The sequence below is a fragment of the Chaetura pelagica genome, unplaced genomic scaffold, assembly GCF_000747805.2.
Source record: "Chaetura pelagica isolate M959 unplaced genomic scaffold, ChaPel_1.0 scaffold10, whole genome shotgun sequence".
NCBI classification, from domain to species: domain Eukaryota; kingdom Metazoa; phylum Chordata; class Aves; order Apodiformes; family Apodidae; genus Chaetura; species Chaetura pelagica.
The window spans coordinates 1,675,783-1,701,625 of NW_009952263.1; the positions used below are offsets into that span (position 1 = coordinate 1,675,783).

Consider the following 25,843-nt stretch of genomic DNA (forward strand, 5'->3'; position numbering starts at 1 on the left):
GCAGGAATAAAAACACAGCGGTAGGGTTCTTCTCAGAGTTGGACTAACACATAGACTTCTCTGTGTGTTTTGTCTTTCTAATACTTTAAATTGGCTTTCCTTGACTTAACAGACCAACACTAAATATTAACTGCAGGTAACTACTTCTTGTCAAAGGTTTAAGTCCAATTTGTATTAATTTGCTGCGTCTTGTTCTCAGTTTCATGTTGCTTTCACATGGTAAACATGTTTTTCTAATTTCCTAAACTTTCCAAATTTAATTAGGGAATTTGAGTCCTCTTTAATGCTAATCAGTAATGCATTCTGTCGTTTTCAATTAAATGTGCTTTGCTTTATAGTTTTTACTTCATTTTATACTTAATAAAATCTCATTTATATTCTTTGAACAGAAGTCTTTAAGAATTTAATTTATTTACTTCTTTACATTAACACTTGCTCCACCCCAGCTTTCTCCCTAGTAGCAAGATTTCTGCTATAAACTGGTACCAAGCTTGAATGTGTAATTTGCTTGGATTTTAGATTATTATAGTTGTTGAAGTACTAATGAGTCTGCTGGATTGTTTGAAACCATATAGAAGAGCTTGAACCTGTTCATAAAATTAAATCCACAATGATTAAGTAACATCCTGATTTTAGTGGTACTACCTTATGCATTTATTTTCTTATCACTATTAATAATTTAATATTTTGTTACCAAACATTAAAAAAGTAATTAAATTTGATTCAGAGATACACAATTCCAATATATAAAAAAAAAAAAATTAACTGTCTTGAATTGAAAATAGTTGCCATTTCTGTATCCATTCAAGTTTGCTTTTCAATTTACTGTAGCTTTAGAAACATGTTTTCTTGTTCTTTCACACACTAGTGTGAAATAGGTTTACTACATTTTTCTCCAAAGTATTTTTTTTTTCCCCAGTGATTTGTTAAGCAACCTACATCCAAGAGAAATTCTCCTGGGAGTAAATAGAGAACGACATGGAACTTGGATAGTTAATTCTAGAAATAAAAATATTTTTCTTTACTTAAATATTATGGGTTTTGTAATGGTAGTGTTGCTGTTAATTGTTAATAAAAAAGCATTAATTCTTGCCATAACCAGTCATGTAAACAGCACTCAGTATTCTGGTGTTACAGGCCATTAAATTTATGAAATGGAAAAGGAAATGTTTATTACAACTTAACTATCTGGGACATAAATTAGCAAGATGTGAACCTGCTGGTTTTCTCTTATATTTTGACACACAAAGTCCTATTTGATTGAGTTATTCTTGACTGTTTCTTTTACATTCTATTGTTTCAGGTTATTACCTGCAAACTTGAAATTTAGTAATCAGAAATAGAATTGGCTCTGAAAACTTGGTGGTGGTGAAGATGGAAGAAACCACAGGCTACTTACCTCTTAGGCTTTGTGTAGACCACTGCTGATGCTGAGGAAAATGCAGAAAATATTTAGTAAACAGACTTGTTTCTACTGTTCCTCTTAAAAAAAAAAAAAAAAAAAAAAGATGAAAGAGAAAAGTAGATAATGAGAAGGGTAAAAGGGTATCTCTGGTTGTTTCATTTAAGCATCTACCCATCCAAAATCCTATGCTTAACTATAGAGTATTCTTAGAACATTAGAGTAAAATAGTTTTTCTTCTAAAATCATCACTTTGTCCTGTCTTGGATATGTTGACCTCTTGCCCCATTATGAATACCTGATGCTCCTTCTCACTGTTGTTTTGCCCGTTCTTTTTATTTCTGTAACAATTGAAAGAGCTGAGTGAGTTGCATTTCCCTGCAAGTGATTGCTTCATTCTTTTAATTATTAATCTTACAGATTAATGGTAATATTTAAGTATTTAGGGTTTGTTTGATAAAACACTGAGCGCTCCAACCTTAGTTCAGCAGAACACTTAAACGTATGACTAGTTTTGTTGAAGTACGATGTTTCAGTCTGTGTAATAGGGCTTACTTTTCTAAGATCTTCTGTAACCCTGTGATGCTTAGCATATTTAGATTTCAGTACATTGGCAGTTTTTAATTCCTTTGGTAGCACAGTACTTCAAAAATACTTTATGCAGAAACAGGATGGGAGGGACTGAGCTGTCTTTATATTTTTTACCCTTGTTTTTCTATTACAGTGCCAGATTATCTTAATTTGGGTCTAGCTCAAACTGATAGATATTCATAACCACCATGCCAGCTGGGTAGCCCTGAAAAATCACAATGTCATTCCTCTTGGTGCTGGGGAGAAACAGTTCAACAAATTATCTGCATTAATTTGATTTTGTTTCCCTCCTTCTAAATAGCTGGAATTAATTCTGAGAGTCAGGATAGGGTTAGGGTTTTTGGAAAATCAGCTTGATTCTAGTAAGATTTAAGGGCAAGGGTAAAGCTTGAAATAGTTTATGAGTTAGTTTGCTCATTGTTTCAGCTTTTTAAGTTTTGAACTTGTTCCGTAGCTAAACCCTTGATAAATTTGCTGCATTGTCTTGACAAACTTAATTAAAAATATTATGTATGTTCATTTGCTGAGGGCAAGACGAGAAAAGATATGCAGCTCTGTTGCTTGTGCATTCAGTTACATTCCTGTATTCTTTTGCTTGTGAGTTATTGTGTAGTTGTTGTATACCCTGAGCTCTGGCTTCCCTGTCATTTTTAAATTCAAGTAATCTTCACGACAGCAAAGTCTACTCTCCACACGACCATCATGGATGCACATTTCAGCACCTATTTCTTGGTCTCTACAGGGAGTTTTGGTTACCTTACTAACTTCAACATTCTTAGTGAAAACCTGATTTTTATGTTCAGTATCATAGAAATGCCCTCTGCATTTCCTGTCTCAGTGGATCAGCAATTTCTGACAAATCATCATAAACCAAATGGCATTGCTTTAATTTACTCTGATTTAGTGGAGTTCTGTTGCTGACAGGTTGTTTTTATTTTGCTTTTTGGCCATGCAGGTTTTGCATGGATTATTACAGCTAGCTCTACAGTAGTGGTGCACATGGGGAAATAACCTCTGTTGAATGATTTTAAGTTTAATACATCTTGTAAGCTATGCATTCTTATAATGTTAATACGAGTAAACAAATTATAATATTGAGAAGCAAGAGGCTAAGCTCCATATATGTGTATTTTTATCTCCTAGATAGAGTTATGAGCAACTTCTGCTGAACATTCATTGAACATCTTTATATGGTAGACCTTCATTTTTTAAATCCACATTAGAAGCCAGAAACCAGATGGACTATTCAGTTCTTTGAGCTCATACCTCAGTGTTACAACAAATGTTTTCAATTCTGCCGTTATCTAAGCTGTCATGAGCTTCTTGTGGACTGTGTCAAATTCGTAGCTGGCTATGGATCCATCAGTTGTCTTGCATGTAATCAGTTATGAGCCAGCTAAATAGGATTAATCTAGTTGACAGAATGGTAGTATCTGAGTTATCTATTTGCCATGTTCTTTATCTATTTTTACCTAATTAGCAGAGGTGAGGGGTGGCTCAGGTTTGCTATGCTTGTGCCTTTACTTGATTCTCAGTTCTTCTGAAAGTTACCTTGGGCAATTTAAGCTGTGCTGGGACAGCAAGCTCATTATTTAAACTAACATTCCAGCAGTTAAGGAAAAGCAGTATTATCCTTAGTTACACTTTAAACAGTGTTCCATTGTCCTTTACTCCTTAGATGTCTAAACATAGTAATCATTATTTGTTTTTAAATAATGATTTTTTTTATTTATTTATTTGTTTGTTTGTGTCCTTTCTTATGCTTCGACCCAGGGAAATGGGTCACTTGCTTCAACCAGCTAACATGTTATGTCCTGGCCAACAGCGTGGCCCCTGCACATGGCAGTTGCAGCTCCACATTTTCAGATGTCTGTGCCCCTGACCCTTTTGTTTTTATTGTTTACTACTCGTTTTCATCATCATCATAGGGTACTGATGGTCTCACTAATCTTCTAGCCTTACGCTAATCACCTTGGCTTTCTCCGTAGCTGTTCAGTGGATGTCCCTTGGGCTTTCCCTTACCTTCTGGCATCCTGCCCCAGTTACAAGAAGTGTGGAGATCTGTTGGCAGAGAGCATCTTCTCTGAATGCCCGGCAGGTCAGCAGAGACCCACCTACTGGCCTCTGATTTTTCAGGCCTTCTGTACTCCAGACTTTTTCAGGTGGCTGTGAAATGTAACTGACCCCAAATAGGAGATGTAAAGAAGCATCCTGTGGCATGCTCTCTTCACCCTTCTGGTTATTGCTTGTTTTATCATGCATGTGCACGCTGGTTTATGTGTGGCCCCAAACAGACATAAAGGTTAAATTCCTCTAGTTATGTGGCCTGATAATTTGATGTGTAACACCCACGTGTAGAATTAGTATAAAAATGGTAGGAGTTTGGGCCATCAGGTGCCTAATTTATTTCACACAGTAACCAGTTAAGCCAAATGGATTTCATAACTCCTCAAGACATAAGAGTCCATTGCTGAGTTTTCTTTTTGTAAAAAGAAAGACGGAAACAGTGTCTGGGAAGTGCTGGGTGCTGAAAGCAGAGGAGGGTCTGCCTTTACTGGCACTTACAATGTGAAACTACTGCTGAAATCTGAAGTTTTCTGTAGTATCTTCTCTTCATTGCTGGTGAGCATACTTGTCTTGAAAGGTCCATTGCTTCTTCTTTGACACTACATAGCTCTTTTAACTTTGTGTCACAGAAATAAAAATTATAGGCTCTGTAAACAATTGACATTCCTGTGTGCACTTAGAGGACACATTTAGCACAGATGTACAAAATAAATTATACAGCCAAACTCTAATCTTCCAAAGCTATCAGAGAAATTATTCAAGTAGATTAAATGGTTGATTGTTTTCCACATGTAGAAAACAATTAGCAGTGTGATAAATAATTTTTGGAAGGAGTGATGGGAAACCAAAGGATTAAGTCTTGAATATAGATAACTCAATATGTTCTTTCTAAAATAACTTTTCTAGGAAGTGATCACTTTAAGTATTTGAGCTTGCTGACTGTATTTTTCATGTGTATCTGTTGGCTCTTCTAAATGAAAATATCAGTGTTTATAAACAGTGCTGATAATTAGCAAAAGAAAGAGTAGGTATCTGTGTTACAACTTCAATACAATTTTCTAAATATTTTTCCTGAGTATCCAGGTGTCTCCCTAAGTCTGGAAAATCAAATTCTGGAACTGTGAACAGTAGATTTAATTTTTATTTCTCTGGGGTCTGTCTCGGCACTGTCTTCATGTTGACATGTTGCAGCTACACGTCTGTTAGAAAAAGAATCTTTAAAGAAGTTTCTTTGCTAAATTAGGGGTTTTGCCAAGAAGAAACATTTAATACAGTTTTGGCTTGAGGGAAATACTGAGTTTTTTGCTTCTGACCTAGGAGTTATGAATGAAAATGCCTAGTTGAGCATGTAACTAGCAGAAAGTTTGGCTCAGAAGGGTGATTATATAGCTATTGTTTAATAATTTACTAGGGAAATTAATAACATTGGACACAATTAGTGATCTTATTAAACTCAGATTTTACAGTTGTGTACACTCTGAAAAAATGAACATTAGTAACAGTTTAGTAAATTAGTCTTTTAACATCAATTGTACAACTAATACTTGCAGTATTCAGTCCTGAAAGTACTATAGCTAATTAGTAAATAAGTTCAGTGTAGGAAAAAGGTGCTAAAGAAAGTAATGTGTGAATTTGGAAACCTTATCCTCCTCCCTATGAGGAATGGTCTGGGGTCCTACAGTAGCAGCATTTGCACTGATAATCTGAGCCACTTCAAAACAGGTGAGAGAGGGAAAAAGAGGATTCCTTCTTGAAAACAAGGGATAAATTAGCAGCCAGGAAGCACTGTACTCAATTGCTCTGTCCTCTGAAGCACTTTGAGTGAAGCAATGCTGCTAGCTGAGTCATCGCCCCTGCTCTCATGGTTCAGCTAGTGCTACCAAGATAGTAACTGACAGCTGGAAAAGCAGCTTCAGTTAGGGAATTGAAATTACTGTTTTGTTTTCTTCTCAGACTTTGTTTCTATGTTGGTAAGGAAGGCCCTAGTTTTTTGCTTTGCTAGAATGTTACTGCTTGGTTTTCCTTTTTTAAACTTACCTAGTGTATTAATCAGTTCAGGTTAGGCTGATGAGTGCACAGTTTGTTGCATTTTTGGAAATAGTAGGTTCATGCAGAATAATGTATGTGCAGGCTGACTTCCAAGGGAACTTGAGAGAAAGCTGGAAGCCCCAGTTATTGAGTTACATATCCTGCCAGGCTTGTTGTGTTGGCATGTGGGCTGGTGTCACCAGGTTCCCAGAAGCCTGCTCTGACAGACATAGATCAGTACACTCTGATCTCCACACACAGTAGAGAAACAGTGCGTTGTTTGAAGAATGCCCCTGATCATGACACTACTTTATAAAGTCAGGAGAATGTTCATTCCCCTCCCACTGCACACTCCTGTCCTGCTTGGTGTGTGGCTTGCACTGGTGGTTTTACAAGAGCAGCAAAAGAAATGTCTTCAAAGCATCAAATTGTGCACAGAAATTATTATCTTGCTCAAGAAATTTTTATTCTGTATTGCTGTTATAGGTTAGGATGGTTATTCAGCTGGCTTCCTGCCTGGTGTCCCACATCACTGCTACACCTTAAAGAAGCTGAGGACAAAATGCTAAAATGTAAGTCTTTGGTCTTTAGTAAGATTTATAGATATAACTAGATTTTCTATAAATTTACATTAAATAAATTTTATAAGATGTCTTTTGCACTATGATGAAATAAAAAGGTTTAGAATTAGATTTTTATTGATTTTAGTTGGATATTTGATTGTAGGCTCTCCTTTGAAAGGGAGCTACATTTTAAAACAGTGATTTCCATAGAATGTGCTTCATATGTATGTCTAGAATATGTCTAGTATGTCTAGAGACATCCTTTTTTTCCAATTTTTCTTCAGGTATCACAAGCACATACAATAAACAATATGTGTATATATCTCATGGAAATAAAATATGGACACTGACATTCTCTCCGGACCTTTCACATAAAACTCCACTTGTTCTCCTGCATGGGTTTGGTGGAGGTGTTGGACTGTGGGCTCTCAATTTTGAAGATCTCTGTGAGAACAGGACCGTTCATGCTTTTGACCTCTTGGGATTTGGACGTAGCAGTAGGCCACACTTTCACACTGATGCTCGGGAAGCAGAAAATCAGTTTGTGGAGTCCATAGAAGAATGGAGAAAGGTGATGGAGATAGAAAAAATGATTATACTTGGACACAACCTAGGTGGATTCCTGGCAGCTGCTTATTCATTAAAATACCCATCAAGGTATGTGAATAACAAAGGAATTAAGCAATCCCTTTCCGTATTTCACTAGTGGTTTTAATACAGACTTTCCTTCATAAGGCTCTTTAAAGACTATTTTTAAGTAAATGTGAGTGCTGATGTAAGGAAACTTAATACTGGGTTTTTAGCGTGAAGTATGTATTGTATGGTTTGTTTCCAGGTGAATAGAAGGACATAGATACAGTAAACATGCTTTTTTATGTACTTTTCTGTACCTCTTTGTTTCTGCTTAGTACCCCCTTGCGATGTTATCGGGGGAATGGCAAAGATCATGTTCATGGGTGAATGTTTTGTGACATCTCTGATGAAACATAGGTTTGTGAAGGGAAAATAGGCCTGTTTCTGCAAAACCTCCCATAACTGTGATAACACTGAAACTTCTGAACGTAATTCCCCAAGTAATTTATGCCATATGCTAGCAGTTGGCCTGGTGCCAGCATGATGATGTAAAAATTATTTTAGTGACTGATTTAAATTGTCTGTATGCCACTGCGTATTTCTTGTTTGCAAAACAACCCTTCTGCAGTGGTCCTGTAATTGTATTGAACCACCTTTTTTTCTGCACCACATTGTGGCAAACAGCTAAGGCATTTTTTTCCCCTTAAAGTGAGAATTTGCCTCTTTTTTATAAAGTCTAGTTATGTAGCCCATGGTGAGCTAAGGTCCCACCAGCTGAGGTCATTTTGCATCAAAAAAGGATGTGGACTCCTCTGAAAAACTGTGAATATAAGTTTAGCTTTCCACATCATATGACAGATTTTGCATTACACAGAACATACCTTATTATTTTATAATCACATTAATTTATGCCATTTACGTTTCTTTGTCTCCGATTTTGTGATCTTGAAATAAATTCTTACATATTTTTTTTCTAAGACACTTTGCCTCTTTCTTTCCAAGTGGGTGACAGCCGGCACATGCACCTGAAAATGATATGTGAAAGCAGGCATGTGTCTTAAATCCTTAATTGCAGGGAATAAATGCTGTCCTCTTCTCTAGGGCTGCAAGCCTGTTTTCCTTTTGGGCATAAAGCAACTTTTAGCTAACTGCAGATAGTTTCTTGCAGGGATCACTTACAAGTTTCTTATGCATTCCTCTGAAGTATTTATAAACGGCTCTATCTCATCCTTGTTGCATAGGATATTGTTTCTATCTCCTGCTTACTTATCTCAAAAGTGACGCTTTATGTTTCCATGCCTCACTGTGCTTAAATTGGGATTAAATAATTTGGGGGTGTTTTAGTTTGTGCTCTCACATTACTGATTTTTCCCTGAAATTAAACTAACACAATCAAATTAGCAAATTAACTGTAGGATCTTAAGACAGTAGTGATAGAGCACAGCCAAATTATTTAACAATGCTTTAGAGGCTTAAGGATTCTGGATACATGGTGTTAGGAAAGTAGATCTGTTTCTCCAAGCTTAGATGATCCTTTAATTTGTTGCACTGTACTTGAGTTGTTTATGGGACAACTGAGGTTACTAATGCCGAAAGATTCCCATTTAGAATATTTCTGGGTGGTGATGGCTCATAATTTTCAAAGACTGTGGCTTCTGGGCTACTACGTTTGGAATTATTATCAACTTCCTGTTATCCCAGGCTGGGTTTTAGGGTTGATGTCCAAAAAGAAAATGCCAAGTAGGAAGGAAAGTACTAAGAAAAGGAAACATGAAAAAAGCTTAGTCTATTTTTATTAATGCATTTGCTGTGTCATGTTTAGTGTCATAGTTTATACACAGAATGTGTGGCTTTCCTGAACGTCTCCTCAGTGCTTGCACTGCTTAGCACCTAATCTCTGCCACTTGGTTTCTGTAGTTAAATTCTACCCAGTCCCCTCTTGGCCTTGGTGTTTCTTCATCTGTGTGAATGTGCTCATGTCTGAGCTGACAGCCAGGAAATATCTTTGTGAGCTTCATCCTTTTCAGCTCCTCATTTCAAGCACAGATTTTTGGTTTCCCAACTGATTATACTAAAAAAATAGCCTTGGGAATCACTTCTGACATTGCCTTAGGCACTAAGAACTCTGTGGTATTAAATACCGGATCTCCTAGCTTTGAAAGAGAAGGAGCTCATGAAGAAGAAAGTAAAGGTGATGAAGCTTGCATGAAAAATCACCTTAAATATGCAAAGCTATAGTTAGGAGTAACTTTTTCAGAAACCAGAAGTATCTAGGACAGAGTAGGTGTTGTTATGGATTAAGCAGAAATGGATGATTCCAGTCTTCCAAGATGAAATAGATTTTTTGCTTGAGGGGGATTTGCAGCATGAAGTGATTTATAGTTGCATGTGCTGGAGACTCCTTCTGTGCTCTCTGTACTCAGATTCCTTTGAGTAATAATTTTATAAATTGTCTCTCTGACATTTCTTTCCTGACCTAAAATCAATACACTTAGAAACCATCTGCTAATCTTGCTCTGCTTCTCTCAGTTCAAATTTTACTTTGATAAGATGATTTTTTTTCAGGTAAATTAAATCTCTACTTACATCGGATATCTTACGTGGCTTGGAAAAGAAAGACTTCTAACAAGTGTTCTTAAATGAAACATATAATGATCTTCTTTTCTCTCAAATTAAACTGCTCCTGCAAATAATATTGACTGAGCATATAGATTAGCCTAATTTTAAAAAGAAAAGCAAGACTGGCCTTTTTCTCATGTGTATGTCAGTGGATATCTGTTAAATAACAAGTTTCTCTTTGTGGCATGAGCTTCCAGGTTTCTGGTGTTCATACATATGATTAGTTGCAATTCAGTCTCTCTAATTAACAATTGAGAGCAAAATTACTGATGAATCAGAAATGAGGTAATAAGCCACTATGATAGGATTGATTAAAGCAGGTTGCGTAGTCCACAGATAGCACATTTCTGTCATACTCAGTTGAAGAAAAATTAATATACTCTAAACCTCTGAACCTTCTTTGCCAACAGGGTCAAACATCTTATCTTAGTGGAGCCATGGGGTTTTCCAGAGAGGCCTGACAATGCTGAGCACGAAAGACCAATTCCAATCTGGATCAAAGCACTAGGAGCTATACTGAGTCCATTTAATCCATTAGCTGGGCTGAGGATAGCAGGACCCTTTGGTGAGTTTTACCTGCTCTTAAGTACTGGTTCTGTTTTTGTTGAATATAGATATGGGGCAGATACTCCATTAAGATAAGCTTTTTTGGAAGCCTGTATCACGCACAAAGAAAAGAATTGGAGGAGAAAGTGGGAGCTGTTGAGGAAAGATGAACTCTTCAGGAGAAGAGTGCAAGCTCTTTCTATGAGAAATACTAGTAAGATAATTGATAGCAAGCTACATTATGTTGTTGTAAACTACAGTTACAGTGCATCAGTTGTGGACATCTGTTGGGGAAGCCTGACAAAGAGACATGCATGGGAAAAGGTTTTTTTTCTGGTTGCCTCCAGTCATAGTCCTTTTAATTTCCCTTCCAAGTGCAATTTGATTAACAACTAGGATTTCCAAATTTGGTTAACGTCAGAAGGCAATCTCTCATAAACTTATTAGTCTTTGGCCCGAGTTTAGAGAAGTTAAATTGAATCTGAGTTCTTTCCATTAGCCATTTTCATATTACTCTAGCAAATTTGGTGGGTCTTGTTGGTGTATCCTTCATATTTCTACGTTTATTCAACAGCACTGTTGTTAAATTTTATTTATCCTACTACTAGGACTAGGTAGGGATGACTCAAAACCACTATGGTTTTAGTTTATGTGGGGAGTGGGGGAAGGGTGTGATCAAATTTTAAGTTCATCCTTGAGAGGGGAAAGAGGTCATCTGTCTATTACTCTGTGTACTACAGCAGTATCTGCCACAGAGGCTTGGAAAGTTACAGCCTTCGGGCCCCTCACAAGCTACAAGTAGGTCACCTCTTCATCCTTTGTAGTATTCAGCCTGAAGATAAACTAGTGACATTTTGAGGCTTTGTTTACATTTAAACCACATCTGTTTCCTAAATCACTTTCTATACAATATATGTATTTTGTTAAGCTGATCTATTAGATTATGTTTGGGAGCATGAAAAAAGTAGCTTTTCAAACAAGCATCAGGTTTTGTACAAACGAGTTAGTTTTTTTTTAAATAAATGCTTATTCAGTTAGCAAAAGAACCTGAAGCATATTGAATGATAAGCACTGGTTTAATGCCTTTTATTCGATAACAAATGCATGCAGTAAGTCAATTGACTTGAAAGAATTCAAAGCTGAAGTTGTCGCCCCTTGCAGGTAAGTGCAGTCAAAACCATGCTCAGAAACAGACCCTGTCTTGGCAAAGTATCCCCAGACTAGCCTAACTTATAGGTTGCTGTGGAGAGCAGAGCTTCTCAAAATTTTTCATCTGTTTCTCACTGCATGTATTAAAAAAGTTTTCCATCATCAACTTAATGTTGACAGCTAAATTCTTCACAACTGAAGCATAGGTTTTCTAGAACTACTGGAACTTCTACTGTGCTGCAAGTTAGGCATCAAACCCAGCCTGATGAAGTCACTGACCCAAACCTAGGTTTGTGCACTCGTGCTTAAGCTGCTGGGCAGGCATAGCTGAGCCTCATTGTGAAGTCAGTTGCTCTTGTTCAAAGGTATGAGTTAGGCACTTAAACGTGAGTCATATTCTTTGGAATATCACAATGGTATCACATGGATATTTAATCAGACCCTCCAGCAGATACATAAACCCAGGAGAGATACAGAATCAAGAGGGATTTTTATCTTTGATTGGTTTCCTATTAGTTGATTTGCATGTTTTCCTTCACTTAACTGGCACAGTCAACCAGGAGGCTGACAGTATATGGGTTTTGGTGCTTAGATTGGATTTGTGAATTCCATTCCTAGAGTTGGATGCCTAAAAATTTCTCAGGACAACAGTAATGTCACACCCTTTTTGAGGAACTCAGTCTTTAATGTTACAATTTCTTTTAGCCTTTCCATAGGCTCTAAGGAAAATATCAGCCAGAAAATTGAAGGTGTCTTAATAAACTTAAGCTTTAAAGGATGAATCAGTGTGATTTCATTTGTTCCAATGTGCCTTGACTTCTTGGTTTGTTTTTCCCCTGTAAATTCCTGGGAAAAGAGAATGGTTTTACAATTGGACCCACAGACAAAATACTTTTTGTCAAAAAGGAAAGTGTATTTTGTAACTTTCAGTCTCTTAGTTGCTAGAAGTGGGAATACTGTGGCCTCTATGCTGGTAGCAGGGGAAGACACAGAATTAGTTTCTGCCTTCCAGATGCTCTTATTCCAAGCCAGCTGTAATGTTTGTGTTAAAAAAAACAACCCAGAGAGACAGAAAAGGACAGAAGTCTAGCAATTGGACTCTATAAAGAAAATACAAGCAGCACAGCAAGTTGCAGAATGTTTGCAAAACTTTAAACTCTTCTGGGCTTAAAGTGTTGTTTCATAAGGGAATTATTTTCTCTTGCACTCTTACTGTTTTTTTTTTAATTGGCTGGAAGCGTACATAAGGGTGTGTTGCAATAGTCTAATCTCAAAGTTACAAAAGTATAGTAGATTATTGTGACAAGGTCTACATAAATAGTACCAGGCCTTTGGCCAGGGGCAGGTGGGAAGAAGTGACATCATTGTAGTTGCACAGATTAACAACGGTATTTTCAGTTGATAAACCCGAGTGGTAGACTACGAGCCTGTCTCTTCAGGGATGAATAATATTCTTAGACTAAGATGAGACTTTGATGAAGCTCTTGTCTCAAAGATCCATCTGGTCAACTAGAAGAGGCTTCTTCCTTACAGAAGTGGTTCAGAATAGGAGCTTAACTTTAGAAAGCCTGAGCTGTTCCCAGAAGGGACCCGCTTTTCTACTTCGGTTGTTAAGAAAGCACGGGGACATTAGCCTTCCTAGGTTAAATCTCTTTTAATTTCCACAAATTATTGTGTCTTATACTCATGGCAAGATTTCTACAGCTGCTTTCCAACACAGATTGCTGTTCTTTCAACTGAACGCTAGTTAGATGAACTAGCTTCAGAAGTGTTCTGTAAAAGGAGAGCACATACTTCTATCTAAGGAAAAAAAAAACAACCCAGGTTTTGCAACACTGTGTTCTAGTTCTGAAAGGTGGGATACTTTTGGCCCAGACAGTGCTGCCAGAGTGAGAAGAAAGACTGTATTGGTATCACATGAGACACGTGAGTTTCAAGGGAATGTGTTACTGGCAACAAAGCTGGTGAAGAATCTGGAGAACAAGCCTTATTAGGAGGATCTGAAAGTACTGTGGCTGTTTATCCTAGAGAAAAGGAGACTGACGGGAGATGTTATTGCTCTCTTTAACTACCTGAAAGGAGGTTGTAGCAAGGTGGGAGTTGGTATCTTCTCCCTTGTAACAAGCAATAGGAGCAGACCTCAGGTTGTGCCAAGGGAGGGTTAAAGTAGATATTAGAAGAAACTTCTTCACTGAAAGGGTAATTAAGCACCAGAATAGGCTGCTCAGGGAGGTGACTGAGTCGCCATCCCTGAAGGTGTCTAAAAGGCATGTAGATGTGGTGCTTAGGAACAAGATAGAGTCGGTAGCATTAGGTTATGGTTAGACTCAATGATACTAAAGGTCTTTTCCAACCAGAATGATTCTGTGTTTCTGTGTTTGGAGGGTTGTAATGTAAAGCACTAGCCAACCTGATAAAGTGGTCTGTACTAATTCCTCCTCTAATAGTGTTTTCTGTTTTAACAGGATTAAGCCTGGTTCAGCGTTTAAGACCAGATTTCAAGCGAAAATATTCATCGATGTTTGATGATAACACTGTGGCTGAATATATCTATCACTGCAATGTACAGTCACCTAGGTGAGTATGGGTTTCCCAGTGCATGTTTTGGAGCTCATCTTTCATTTACTTCGTGCCTGCTACTCCCTCCAATGGCCATGGCAGCAGTGTGCATGCTGGTTTTTTTAAACATTGAAACATTTATTGTATTAGTTAAAGAAAAAAAATAGCATTGCACCTTTTCTGAATTCCTGAAACTGAAAAAAATGTAGAAGCTATCCTAATGCTATGTTTCTTCTAAACTACCTGTGTGTTAATTCTGAGAGAGTTTGGACACAAGTTTTTAATTTAAAAAATTGATACAGTGATTGTATTTATAAAGAATTTATTTTTAAAATAATACGTTAAGTGCTGTCACTCAGTACTGTAAAAACATAGGCTCTTTCTGTCGAAAATTACATGCAAATCTTGAAAACTTACATTTCTTAATAGTAAAAAATCCCAGCCTCATGTGCACTCGTGTTACCAAAAGGCCCAGATACTCCAGTTTAGAGAAAAGGCAGATCCAATGGAAATTCAATTGTTTTTACCCTTTCAAATGTCTTGAAGTGGTGAAACAGCTTTCAAGAACATGACTATTCCTTATGGATGGGCAAAAAGGCCAATGCTGCAACGGATTTCACAGATGGATCGAGACATTCCTATCACTGTGATCTATGGAGCACGTTCATGTATAGATGGCAATTCTGGCAGCACTATCCAGTCTCTGAGACCAAATTCCTATGTGAAGACAATAGTAAGTTGACTTTTAAAGCAGTTTTTTGTTAATTGTGTGGGTTTGTTTAAATCGTGTCTGGTTTTTATACTAACTGTGGAAATGCTGACCCTTTGATTTAAAGCCTGGGGTAATAACTTTTGATTTCTGTAACAGAGAGAGAAAAAGCAAATGTTAGATCAGAGAAAATGTAGAGAGAAAAAAGTATTGAGTTCTCAGAGTAAGAAGGAAACTTAACTGTAGCACTATAAGCTGAATTAGATCTTTGAGTAAGGTCATTTGTCTGTGCTAGAAAATACTTTGCTCTTCACTATGCTAATACAAGTGATTTTTGTGGTCACCTGTTAGTATCTGTGGTTTTCTCTGTGTTTTAAACCACAGCTGTCCTAATATTTGCATATATGTAGGGCATAAGTGAGGAGGCCCTCATACTGTTCTAATATGTCTGTATAATGCTTTTGTTTGTTTCATAAGAGAGCAGTTTGTACCTGGTGCTTAGGCTCTTGTAAGCATATCTAATTTAATTTCAGTCATTAAAAAATACTTAGTGTTGTCTTCCTTGCTCGTACATTCCTGTTTAGAGGTGTAGCATAATCATCTAAATTGTGTGTACTTGCGACTTGATGTGAATGTGCACACTGCATTTTGCATTGATTTCTATAAAAACAAACGAATCTAAAAGTATTCTTCACCCATTGTCACATCAGTCAGTGTGATAATACATAAACATTACAATGCTATGAGGTGATAAAATGTTTGAATACACCAGCTGTCTTTTTATTGATGTCTAGGTCTAGCTGGACAGAAGTGATGTCAATAGTGCACTACGACAAGTTATTCAAATAAAATTTTATAATCTTTATATAGCTGACATCAGAGCTGGAACTCAGAGGAAAGACATTGAACTGTTTACATATGTTAAAGATCACAAATATGTTTAATAAATGCTGACATCCAGACTCCAGAGAGGAAGTTGTAACAAAAAGTCACTGCTAAGAAGTGTACAAGATTGCTGGGATAAGCATTCAGGCAGTTTTTTCCAATCCATTCAGTGGCTTTTAGATGGAACTGTAGAAAACTTCATTGCATTCCAAGTAAAAATTTTAGCAAGCCAAATACAGCTTCTAAAAGGTAGATTGGAGTGGTGGAAGGTATAGGGACATTTTAAAAACATAGGACAGAAAGGCTTCTCATGAGACTGAGGCTGAGATATGGACTGGCAGCACCATCCTTGGTAAAATGCACCGAGGTTCTGCAGTTTTATTAGGTGTGTTTATTTCTAATTAATTTTTAATCTTCGTTTGTGGAGTTTTTTTAAGCAATAGATAGCTATACTTTCATGGGCTTAAATTAGAGACTTAAGAGGGAGTATTTTAGTGGAAAGAGGGGAAAATAGTTTTATATACAAACTGCTCTTGGCCTGATTATAAAATGAAAAGAAAATAGGTCAGGTACCTTTTGCTGTTCACTGTGGTGACAACTTGCTTCGTACTGGTTTTGGCAGAGAATACTAGATTCTAGAAATAGGATAACCATGCTGTGTGTGGATACTTAAGCCCTTAATTTTGTTACATAGTTGCAGTGAAATAATCTAGGTCACATATGTCGTGGGTTCCCCCCATGTATTGCATAATTTGGATTTTACTTGTCCCTGCTTAACACAGTAGTTGTTAATTCGGAGGGTTGAAGTCTGCTTCCACAAGTCCAGAAAATCCCCAGCAATTTAAGCTTCTGAGTTCTTAATAATTTATCCTGGTACCTTTAGTCTCTTCCATATAATTTTTCTAATAAGAGAATACAAATTATTTGATTCTCTCTTTAAGGTGAACACTTAGAGAACTAGAAAGCAGTCTGGCAGAACTATTTGAGTGGAGGATGGAAGGGGACAAAGATGAATCAGGAGAACGTGCTTTACTTATCAAACTTCTAAGTTTGTTTTGCAATGACTTCTGTCCACTTGAATGGTGGGGTTTTTTTTCAGTGAGGTGTGCAGTTTAGTAAGCAGTAGTTTCACCTTCCTTTCCTGTATAGCAAAGTTTCTTCAATGAAACAAGCGCTCATTTTTCCTTATGCTTACAGGTTCTTTTAGGCTGTATAATACCACCCCCTGGCAGCAGTTATGCTTAACTGCATTAATCCAGGCAGGGTGCAAGAGATCAGTTCTAGTTTTGAAATTTTTCACTTCAAGTAGTAAACTGTTAAGTAGGTAAGGTATAAAAGTCAGGTTCTTCATATATCCCAGTATTTATTTATTTGTTTGTTCATTACATTCTTGTGATTTTTACTTATTTCTTCACCTTTATCCTCCAGGCTATCCTTGGTGCAGGTCATTATGTGTATGCTGATCAACCTGAAGATTTCAATCAGAAAGTGAAAGATATCTGTGACTCTGTGGACTGACTGTCTTCTGTTCTTTAAAAAGTCATACCATAGGTAGCATTTAATAGCAATACTCTAGGAAATCACTAAAGAACAAAAAGGTAATGGAAAAGCCTATGTTTGCACACTGTTTCTTCTAAGAAGCCATTTGCACACTTAAACCACTGAGTGCCTTTTTGGGGGGGGTGTGGGGAGATTTGAAGCAAACTTTGTACAGCTTTGTTTGAGATTGGTCTGTAGATTATTGACCTGTCATATATGAAATTACATGTAACTTTTAAAACTGGAATTTTTGTCAAAATTGAATTTTGCACATGTTGAACTCTCTAAAACTGCTGAATTCTCCACTAACACAGAGAACTGTGTCAATATAGATGCAATATAAAATGCAATTTGGTTTCTTTATAAACATTTCTATTATTTAGTTGATGTTTCATAGAAAAAATATGAAATTGCTTCTACATTTTAAATATTTTTGGAATCCAGAACTCCAAAGCCAATATTTTAAGAAGGTGTAGTATGTTTTCTTATTGGAGTGATGACAGCATATTAAGTTGATTTTGAGAAAGGAACAGGTCCAAAACAATGAGAGGTGTCTGTCACTGAAATATGTGTGTTAGTTTGTAAGGAATTGGGGCTCAATGTTAGGAAGTCTTTCTTCTGATGGATTTTATTTCCATTTATCTCAAGGCAGCATTTTAATCTCTACAATTTTTACGGAAGGCTCAATTTGAAAGAGTCAATGATGTCACCAGCACTCATACTTTTATATGTAGATTTCAGTGATTTAAAATACAGAAGATGGCTTGTTATTTACTCCATCTATTTTTAACACTTTACTACAAGATCTGTTACTAGCCTAAAGCTAACAATTATAGATAAGTTGTCAAGATTTCGTTTAGGGCTAGAGAATAGCATCTGGATAGTGAGCACAATTCTCTCTTTCTTTAGGTAGAAAACCTAGTCCACTTTTTAGGAAATACAGGGTGGAGGAGAGGCAGTGGGAGAATATTGATGTTCTCTCATGGGGAGCTAAAACAGGTTAGTGTATTTTAGTTGACATGCAGCCTCCTTATAAGAAGGATTATTGCTAGAATGAACAATGCCACTGTAACAAATTATAATTATACATTTTGGAGATTCTTTATATAATAATATATTTTTTAATGTAGATTTAAATTTCAGGGATAATCCAGTCTCTGCATCTTCTTAAAATCATATCTTGACATTAGGTCTTCACATGTTTAGTAAATTATATTAAGCAAAATACTTTGTCACTTTAAAGCCAAATTATGTGATGGTTTCTTTTTTAACAAGTTTACATAAAACTGCTGATCAGTTTTTGAATATTAAATTGACTACTGAACAGTTCTTGATACTTTTATACATAGAGAATTTGAATTAATGGTAGAACTGTCTTAAAGCTTCAGTAGATTTCTGTGTGTTTTTTTCTCAAGGAATTGTTGCACATATATGATGTGGAAAGCAATGATACCTAAAATGTTCAGGAATTACTCTGATTATGTTCCCAGCCAAACATAATCTCTCTGTTTCTGAAGGAGATATTTATCTATATGGTGCTATGTAAACATCAAACAGTCTTTGTAATTGCCTTGACTGGTAGCACTTAATATCTAACCAGCTAAAGATTTTAATTAAAATTTACTATTGAATTAAATTACTTTTTCACTTAGCAGATGCCCACATTTTAAACAAAATTTTGGGTTATTTTCTAAAATCTTGAGCTCAAAACAGAAAATCAGAATAGTAATTATATATTTTAACATAAACTGTAAATTATCAGACATGCCACCATTTAGGTGGATGCCTTCATTATGTATTTTTTCAACCTTTTCAGTGTCTAATTTGTGTTTATCAACCTAAACAGCTGCTTAATTGTATGTAAAAAAACTAATGCAAAAATATATTTTGAGTCTCCTCCAAATAACAAAAGGTGAATCAAACTATTAGTATCAGGTAGCACTTACTGTTGGGAATTCTAGATTCCACATCAAAAGATGGATAAAAGTTGCACACTGAACATGAATATTGTTTAAATATCCCTTGCTTTTTTAGCCTATTGTACTGATAAGACTTAAATTTTGCACAATAAAAAATAAGTTAAACGTTATGTTTGTGTAATAATAAGACATGATGTTGCTTTTGTAAAAGTTGTATGTAATTAAGCCCCCTGGGAATCAATAGTAATAAGTTGAGCTAAACTATCAAAAATGCATTAAAAATATGGTAAGGCTTGTTTTCAGATGTCTCGGTGTTCTTAGGTTTTCTTGTATTTAACTGAAACTAGTAAGCATTTGTCAACAAGTAGCTGCAAGCTCAGAATGTTGATTGTATATAGAAAGAAAATGTTTGTTGGTTATCTTCCAGACAGTATTAGATACTGCTGTGAAGGTCAAGATGGAATTCTGAATATCCTGTTTTGTGCAACATAACCCAATAAAGTTACATTAATAAACATCCTGAGAGGTGCTTAACAGAAAATGAATGGCCCGTAGTGAAAAGCTTGGGAGCTAGGCCTTTTGTGAGTAATTGCTGTCTAGGAATAAGCTCAGTTTCTCCAGAAGTTCAGTTTCAGTGTGGTGACCAGTTTCTTACATGTACTGCAGTGAGCACTGAAAACTGATGGTGCTATTTTTATGAGTGCTACAAAATAAAACGAGTCACAGGCATAAAGGCACACAAAGATCATAAAAATGCAGACAGCTGTGTACCAGAGGCTAAGCCATAACAAAAAGAAGCCAAAATATTAATAAAAATCCTAGATTAACAGTCTGAGTCTCCAGGACACGCTTTTCTTCCTGAGGTTGTTGTGATAAAATGTTATTAAAGTAACTTAGTGATATTTTGTTTGCGTGGCTGAGTTCATCTTGTTACTTATTGAACCCTGCTAGATTAGATTTTAGTTCTGAAAAACTGATTTTCAGAGAAGTAATTTATTGATAAGACTCTATAATAAAACATTCACAACCATCACAAGCAAGTCCCTGTTTGTATCTGATTGTGAAATGGAAATGGAGTATATGAATTTGTAGGTGTTGAGCTTGGAAAAATGGGTCTGAACAGGAGAAATGGCATCATCTGGTTTCAGTCAGATTCAGCCAATGCTGGCATTTCTTTTTAAACCTTAACTTTTTAATGTTGTTACAACTGGTCATGTTGAACTGATGTGATAGGCTCTGTCTGAAACCCTCTCAGTGGTCTGTTGTGGTTCCTCAAACTCCCAGCCCTACCAGATCACAGTTATTCAGCTTTCTGAATGGGAGTAAGACAAGATTAATTACCATAAAAACATCAACAATCAGTGTATGGCCAGATCCCCTCAGGTATGCCTGTTTTGCCTGCATTCATTAAAACGTGAGCTTCCAGAATCCTAATATGGATAGTCAACTGCTCTTTAATGGGTAATTTCTTGGGGCTCTTCCACTGTCATTTTGTTGGGTACTTTTACATTTGCCAGCTCGCCATTAGTGCATCCTGTGATGTTTAAGCATGGCAGTGCACCCAGGCTGCCAGAGGCCTTCATCTGGGGATTTATTTTGCAGGAAACACAAGTGAAGCTTTTCAAAGAGAGAGTCACTAGAGATATCTGGAGAGAAACACATTTTAGTGGGATTAATAAGATCATAATACGACACAAGTGTGAGCAGCAACTGCTCTCTGGTGTTAGTGGCAGTAGATGAAAATGGACAGAGACTTCAGGTTTTCAGTAAGATGATGGATGGACCAGTGCATAGAGTAGCAGCACGTACTACTGGAATGACAGCATATACCACAAGGAGCATTAGGAGCTAGAAAGGAACAAGGCAACTGAAAACAGCAAAATTCAACTGAAGAGTTGTAAGGAGTAAATGTTTGCTTTAAAAGCCATTTCATCTTTGGGTGGGGATAAGGGAAATGGTGAAGGAAAGGTTTGGGGTGCTTAGGGTATGGAGAGAGCAAGGACTGGCAAACAAGGAGATATAAGAATCTGGCTGATGTGCTTGGGGTAGGTGGGAAGTTCTGAGCTAGAACAGAAGGTAGGCTGCTGCTGAAGGACCACCTGCAAGGAGATGACAAAGCCCCAGGCAGCCATCATCTGTGATCCAGGTGAGTGCTGAATTGAAGTGTCTCATATAATCAATTCCTCAGTGCCTTCATGAAACACTGAGTGTTTGTCTTAACAATAGCTTTCTCTCTGGATGCTGGAACTAGACAGCAAGCTAGCATTGCCATCTCTAAACTCCCTTCCCTTTAGTTTTATTTGAACTAGCTAAGGTTGCTGCTCAACAAGACGGCTCACTGAGGTAGGACAGATGCCTGCAGCTCCAACTAGAAGGAGACCTGGCTGGAGAGCTTGAATCTACACTGTGTGGGACACTGTCAAGTTTTGGTATCCCCACTTTAACTAAAACTTGTCCTCTGAATGCAAGTGCTGTTTCACAAGCTGGATACCGTTGCCTCAGACTTGGATGGGAAACATTTAAAGAAAGACTGTCTCCTGCAGTGGTGGGGAAATGAGGACAAACTGGATTCTCACAACTCAAAAATGAGCGGATGGTGAAGCATGAGGTAGGAGGGAGATGCTAGACTGCCTGAGGAAAGGTGAAAAATCAAGATGTCCATCAAGACTTGCCAATAAAGATCATAAATCTGTCTTGTACAAGAGGAGTGGAGGTCCTTGGCTCTGTTCCAGTTTGCCTCATTGCATTTTGATCACAGGAATATCCTACCTTAAGATTTGAATGCTGTCAGTAAAATGTAGAAATAAAATGTGGAAATATTTATTACGTATATTTTAAAAGAAGAAACACGAGTAGCAAGAACGCACTGCACTGAACTGTAGACATTTTTGGATATGTACATAATTTTCAATAGCAATTAGGAGCAAGATGAAAATGGTGACAACACTGAAAGTTAGGTGTTCACTTGCATTTTATGCTTAACTTGTAGAGGAAAGCTACCAAACTGAAATCGCTTGTTTTGGAAAGCAGGGTGAGGGCTGTGAGGGGGAGTGTGACCCCAAATGTAAGCCAGGAAGTGGATGTGCTTTGAAAATTAATTACTGCCAAAGCAGAATCTCCATATATTTACAGGTCTATTTCTGCACTCTCAAATTCGCCTACTTGATGTGTGAATGACTGGAGCTGTGTGTGGAGCAAGGTGAGGCTATCACTTCCTTTGCAGCTTTGGGATATTTAAATGCTTGCCTGATATTCAGCAGCCTTTCTGCTTTGATTTTATTTAAAGATACTTGCATTCACTCAGAGCTCAAGTCTAAAACAGAGGCTGAACAGCTCAGTGGATACAACCCCCCCAGCTAGAATGCCCATCTGAAAAGGGGATTATTGCTCCTGTTTACCTCAGGTTTATGTTCTCTGCACCTGCCAGGAGTGAAGTCCATCTCCCTCAGCTTGTCCTGCTGAGACCCTGTATTTGACCATGCACTGGTGGCCAGTTTTGTCTCCTGAATGCCCCCAGCACATGCTTTGATAAATACAGGATCAAGGAAAATAACCATTCTGCAAACACTCCACTTAGACAGGACATGCACATGAAATATGCTGGTAATGGGATGTGAGGGAGAAGGACCAACACCTGAGAACTCCTTAGAGTGGTGGGATGATGAGCACCATCCAGCCCTTTGCTCTGGCTTGTTTCCAAGCTTACAGGGCCTGATACCACTGTCATCTCTGCTTGCTGCACACCCCTGACTCACAGTTTAATTCCCTGTATCGAGCTGCCCTGAGCTGCATGATGAAACCTTTTATCCTCTTGGACATCTTAAACATCCCTGTCCAAGAAATCCTCCATCAGTTAGCCCACTTAACAGCTGAAGCCTTCAGGAATACATGCCTGTTTCTATAAAGAACCTTTGCAGGGTAATAGCAGGTGCAGGTAAGGCACATATAAAGCTGAGGAGATCACCTCTGGCCAGCTCATCCCCCACAACTGCTTCCTGCCCAGCTTTCAGCCCCTCTCCATGCCCTGCAATGCACTTGGCATGCAGCTGGTTCTCTGCTTTGGGAATGCTTCTGCCTGGCCACAAATCCTCACACCTTTGATCCTGGAGACCTCCTGTGCTTCAGCTCCCGTGTTCGGGCTTCCTGTATTGCTCAGGCAGGGTGAAGCTGTGCTGGGACTCTGCATCCTTCTGTAGCAGCTTGCAGGCTGTATGGCACCTGCTAGCAAATGGCCAGGTTGGTACCTACGATGAGTTAGTCATGCCTTATTCATAGAAAAGAAGAATTCAGGTGTGCCACAGAGGCAGTTGACACCAAAATGTCGCATAAAGTTTTGGGTTTTTTGTTGTTTTTTTTAAATACTGGCAGATTTCAGCAGTAGTTTCGGAGACAAGTATTAACCACAAAGCAGTGCTTGCCTATTTCAGGCTAGCCATAGATTTGATTTTAAAAGGGATCTAAAAATAGTTTTGACTTAAATGCTAAAGGGTTAGTGAGGAGCTGTTTTTGTTTTTTTTCCCTGGTGATAACTGGAAACAGATGAAAATCCAGCCAGGTGAATGAATCCAAACTCTCATTCACTCACATCTTTAGTTATAACAGAAAAATTATTACAAAAGCATTTTCCCCAGGTCCTTCAGTGCAAGCTGAAGTCAGGGCTGTGTGTTCGTATCAGCCTGTTATCACCATGCCTGCATTTTTCGCTGTGCAGGGGTTGAGCAGGAGCAGGGGGGAAGAGAAAGCTCTTGCCTCCTTTAACCCATCAGCTGGGAAGCAGTGGCTCTCACCCCCAAACTGCCCAAGCACCCCCTCTAGGCTCCTTGCTTCTGCAAGATGCTGTGTTGAAGGGAAGAGCTGCACCACAATTCCTTTTTCCTCACGTGCCAGATTGATAGAATATAGAACCACGGAATCATTTTGGTTTGAAAAGACCTTTATGATCATGAAGTCCAAGCTATAATCCAAGATACCTATAGGTGCAAACAGGGGTGAAATAGGAATTTAATCTATTTGTTTCACCACTTCCATACAGGAAAGGGAGGGTCATGGATGAGGTGAGTGTGCTGTGGTCCCATTAATGCAGACATCTGTAGTACTGCGTCATAGTTTTATTTATCCTAATGTCTTTTCACAAGGCAGAAATGAAACCCACACAGAAAGACTAGACATTGGAAAGAGGAGGGGTACACAAATGAACCTCCTCTGTTATTACAGACAGCCCCCAGAATGAGAATAAATGGTGATAAGAGGAAAAAATAACTGCGACAGAATTATTAAATAAGGGGCAACTTTTAAAGTGGCTCCAGTCTGGCTTCTAATTTTGTTCCTGTAATTTGATTGTGGGTTTAAATGGGACTGCTTAGACATTAGATACTTGATCTGCAAGCAGCAGCAGGTATGTGGCACTGAAGTATGTGTTGAGGCACAGCTGTGGGGATGCTCTGCCAGGGCTGAACGGGTGCTGGGCCCTGCCAGCCTGCTGAGGGGTGGGCTGCCACCCCCCAGGTTGCAGAGTGGTGCAGAAACACCCTTTGCTCCAGCGAGGCTGTCACCAGCAGCTGTCAAGAGCCCCAAAGATGGAGAGATGGATGGGGTGCAGGGTTTGGGTGAGGCAGCTGGGATCCCTCAGCCGGTGCCAGCCTCCCCTCTCAGTACACCCTGCTCGCCCTGGGAGAAGCAGCAGCTCCCAGTTGGCCGTGCCCAAGGACCAGCAGGGGCAGCTTTACTGCTGCTCCCCTGGATCTCCCCAGCACATTTTGGAGTAGGATGACGTGTGTGCATGCACGGGCGGCACAAAAAGGAGCGTGTGGAAAGTGTTGCTGCATCCAGTGAGGGCAGAGGAAAGGAATGCTGTGCAACACAAGGGCATAATTAATTACTGAAATAATATTGGGCCATTAGTTAATAATAATAACAATAACAACAACAATAACAACAATAATAATAAACAGAAAAAAAAACAACAACAAGCAAACAAACAAAAAACAAGAACCACAACAATACAAAAAAACCCCAACCAAGCAAACAGACAAACAAAAACCAGACAGCCAAGAAAGGTACCTGTCGGGCACCAGCAGCCGCTGGGCGCTGCAGGCTCCGCTGCCGCCGCTGCATGTCACTGTTAGGACAGCGCGGCTCGCGGAGGGCTGGCCCAGGGTTGTGCAGCTCCGGTGCAAGGAGGGATCACCCCTGGGGGGGTGGGTTGCTGGCGCCCCACACCAGAGGCTATTGAACCGGGGGGCTGGGGGGGGAGGCAAAGCAGCCGAAAGGCTTCGTGCCTTCTGCAAGGATAGGTTGTCCACAAAGTGACAGGAACGAGGAGCTGCATGTTTAGTTCAAAGGGTGTTGGGTTGTTTGTTGTTTTTTTTTCTCCGAGAGGCACCAAAATTCCGCCTGGTGTTGATAACTGAGGACAGGGGAGTTGGAAGTGCCCCCTTGGTCATTCCCAGTCACCCCGCTTCCTCAATGGAGCAACTGGGGATGTACCAGCTGCTCCCAAGGGGAAGGGACAGTTCACTGGATCTTACTGGTGGAGCTGGTGATGGGGGACCTGGGGCAAGCTGAGGCTGCTTCCCTCACCTCAGCTTCCCTACCCAGGAGGGTGACCAGCCCCACAGTGGGGAGCAGGATCTGACCCTACCACAACTGGATCGTGGGGCTGGTTGGGATGCTGAAGGGTACTGGGGCAAGCCTG

At 38.6% G+C, this 25,843-nt stretch overlaps 1 protein-coding gene across 1 annotated transcript in view; it reads left to right on the forward strand.

Annotated features, from left to right (window-relative positions):
- Positions 1-17,389, forward strand: part of ABHD5 (abhydrolase domain containing 5) — a 52,808-nt gene extending 35,419 nt beyond the window's left edge. The window contains exons 2-7 of the mRNA XM_010007611.1: positions 6,575-6,660; positions 6,936-7,308; positions 10,254-10,408; positions 14,004-14,115; positions 14,644-14,830; positions 17,120-17,389. Coding sequence (XP_010005913.1) covers positions 6,575-6,660; positions 6,936-7,308; positions 10,254-10,408; positions 14,004-14,115; positions 14,644-14,830; positions 17,120-17,209 — 1,003 coding nt within the window. The 3' untranslated portion in view covers positions 17,210-17,389. The remainder of the gene's footprint in view (positions 1-6,574; positions 6,661-6,935; positions 7,309-10,253; positions 10,409-14,003; positions 14,116-14,643; positions 14,831-17,119) is intronic.
- The last annotated feature ends 8,454 nt before the right edge of the window (positions 17,390-25,843 follow it).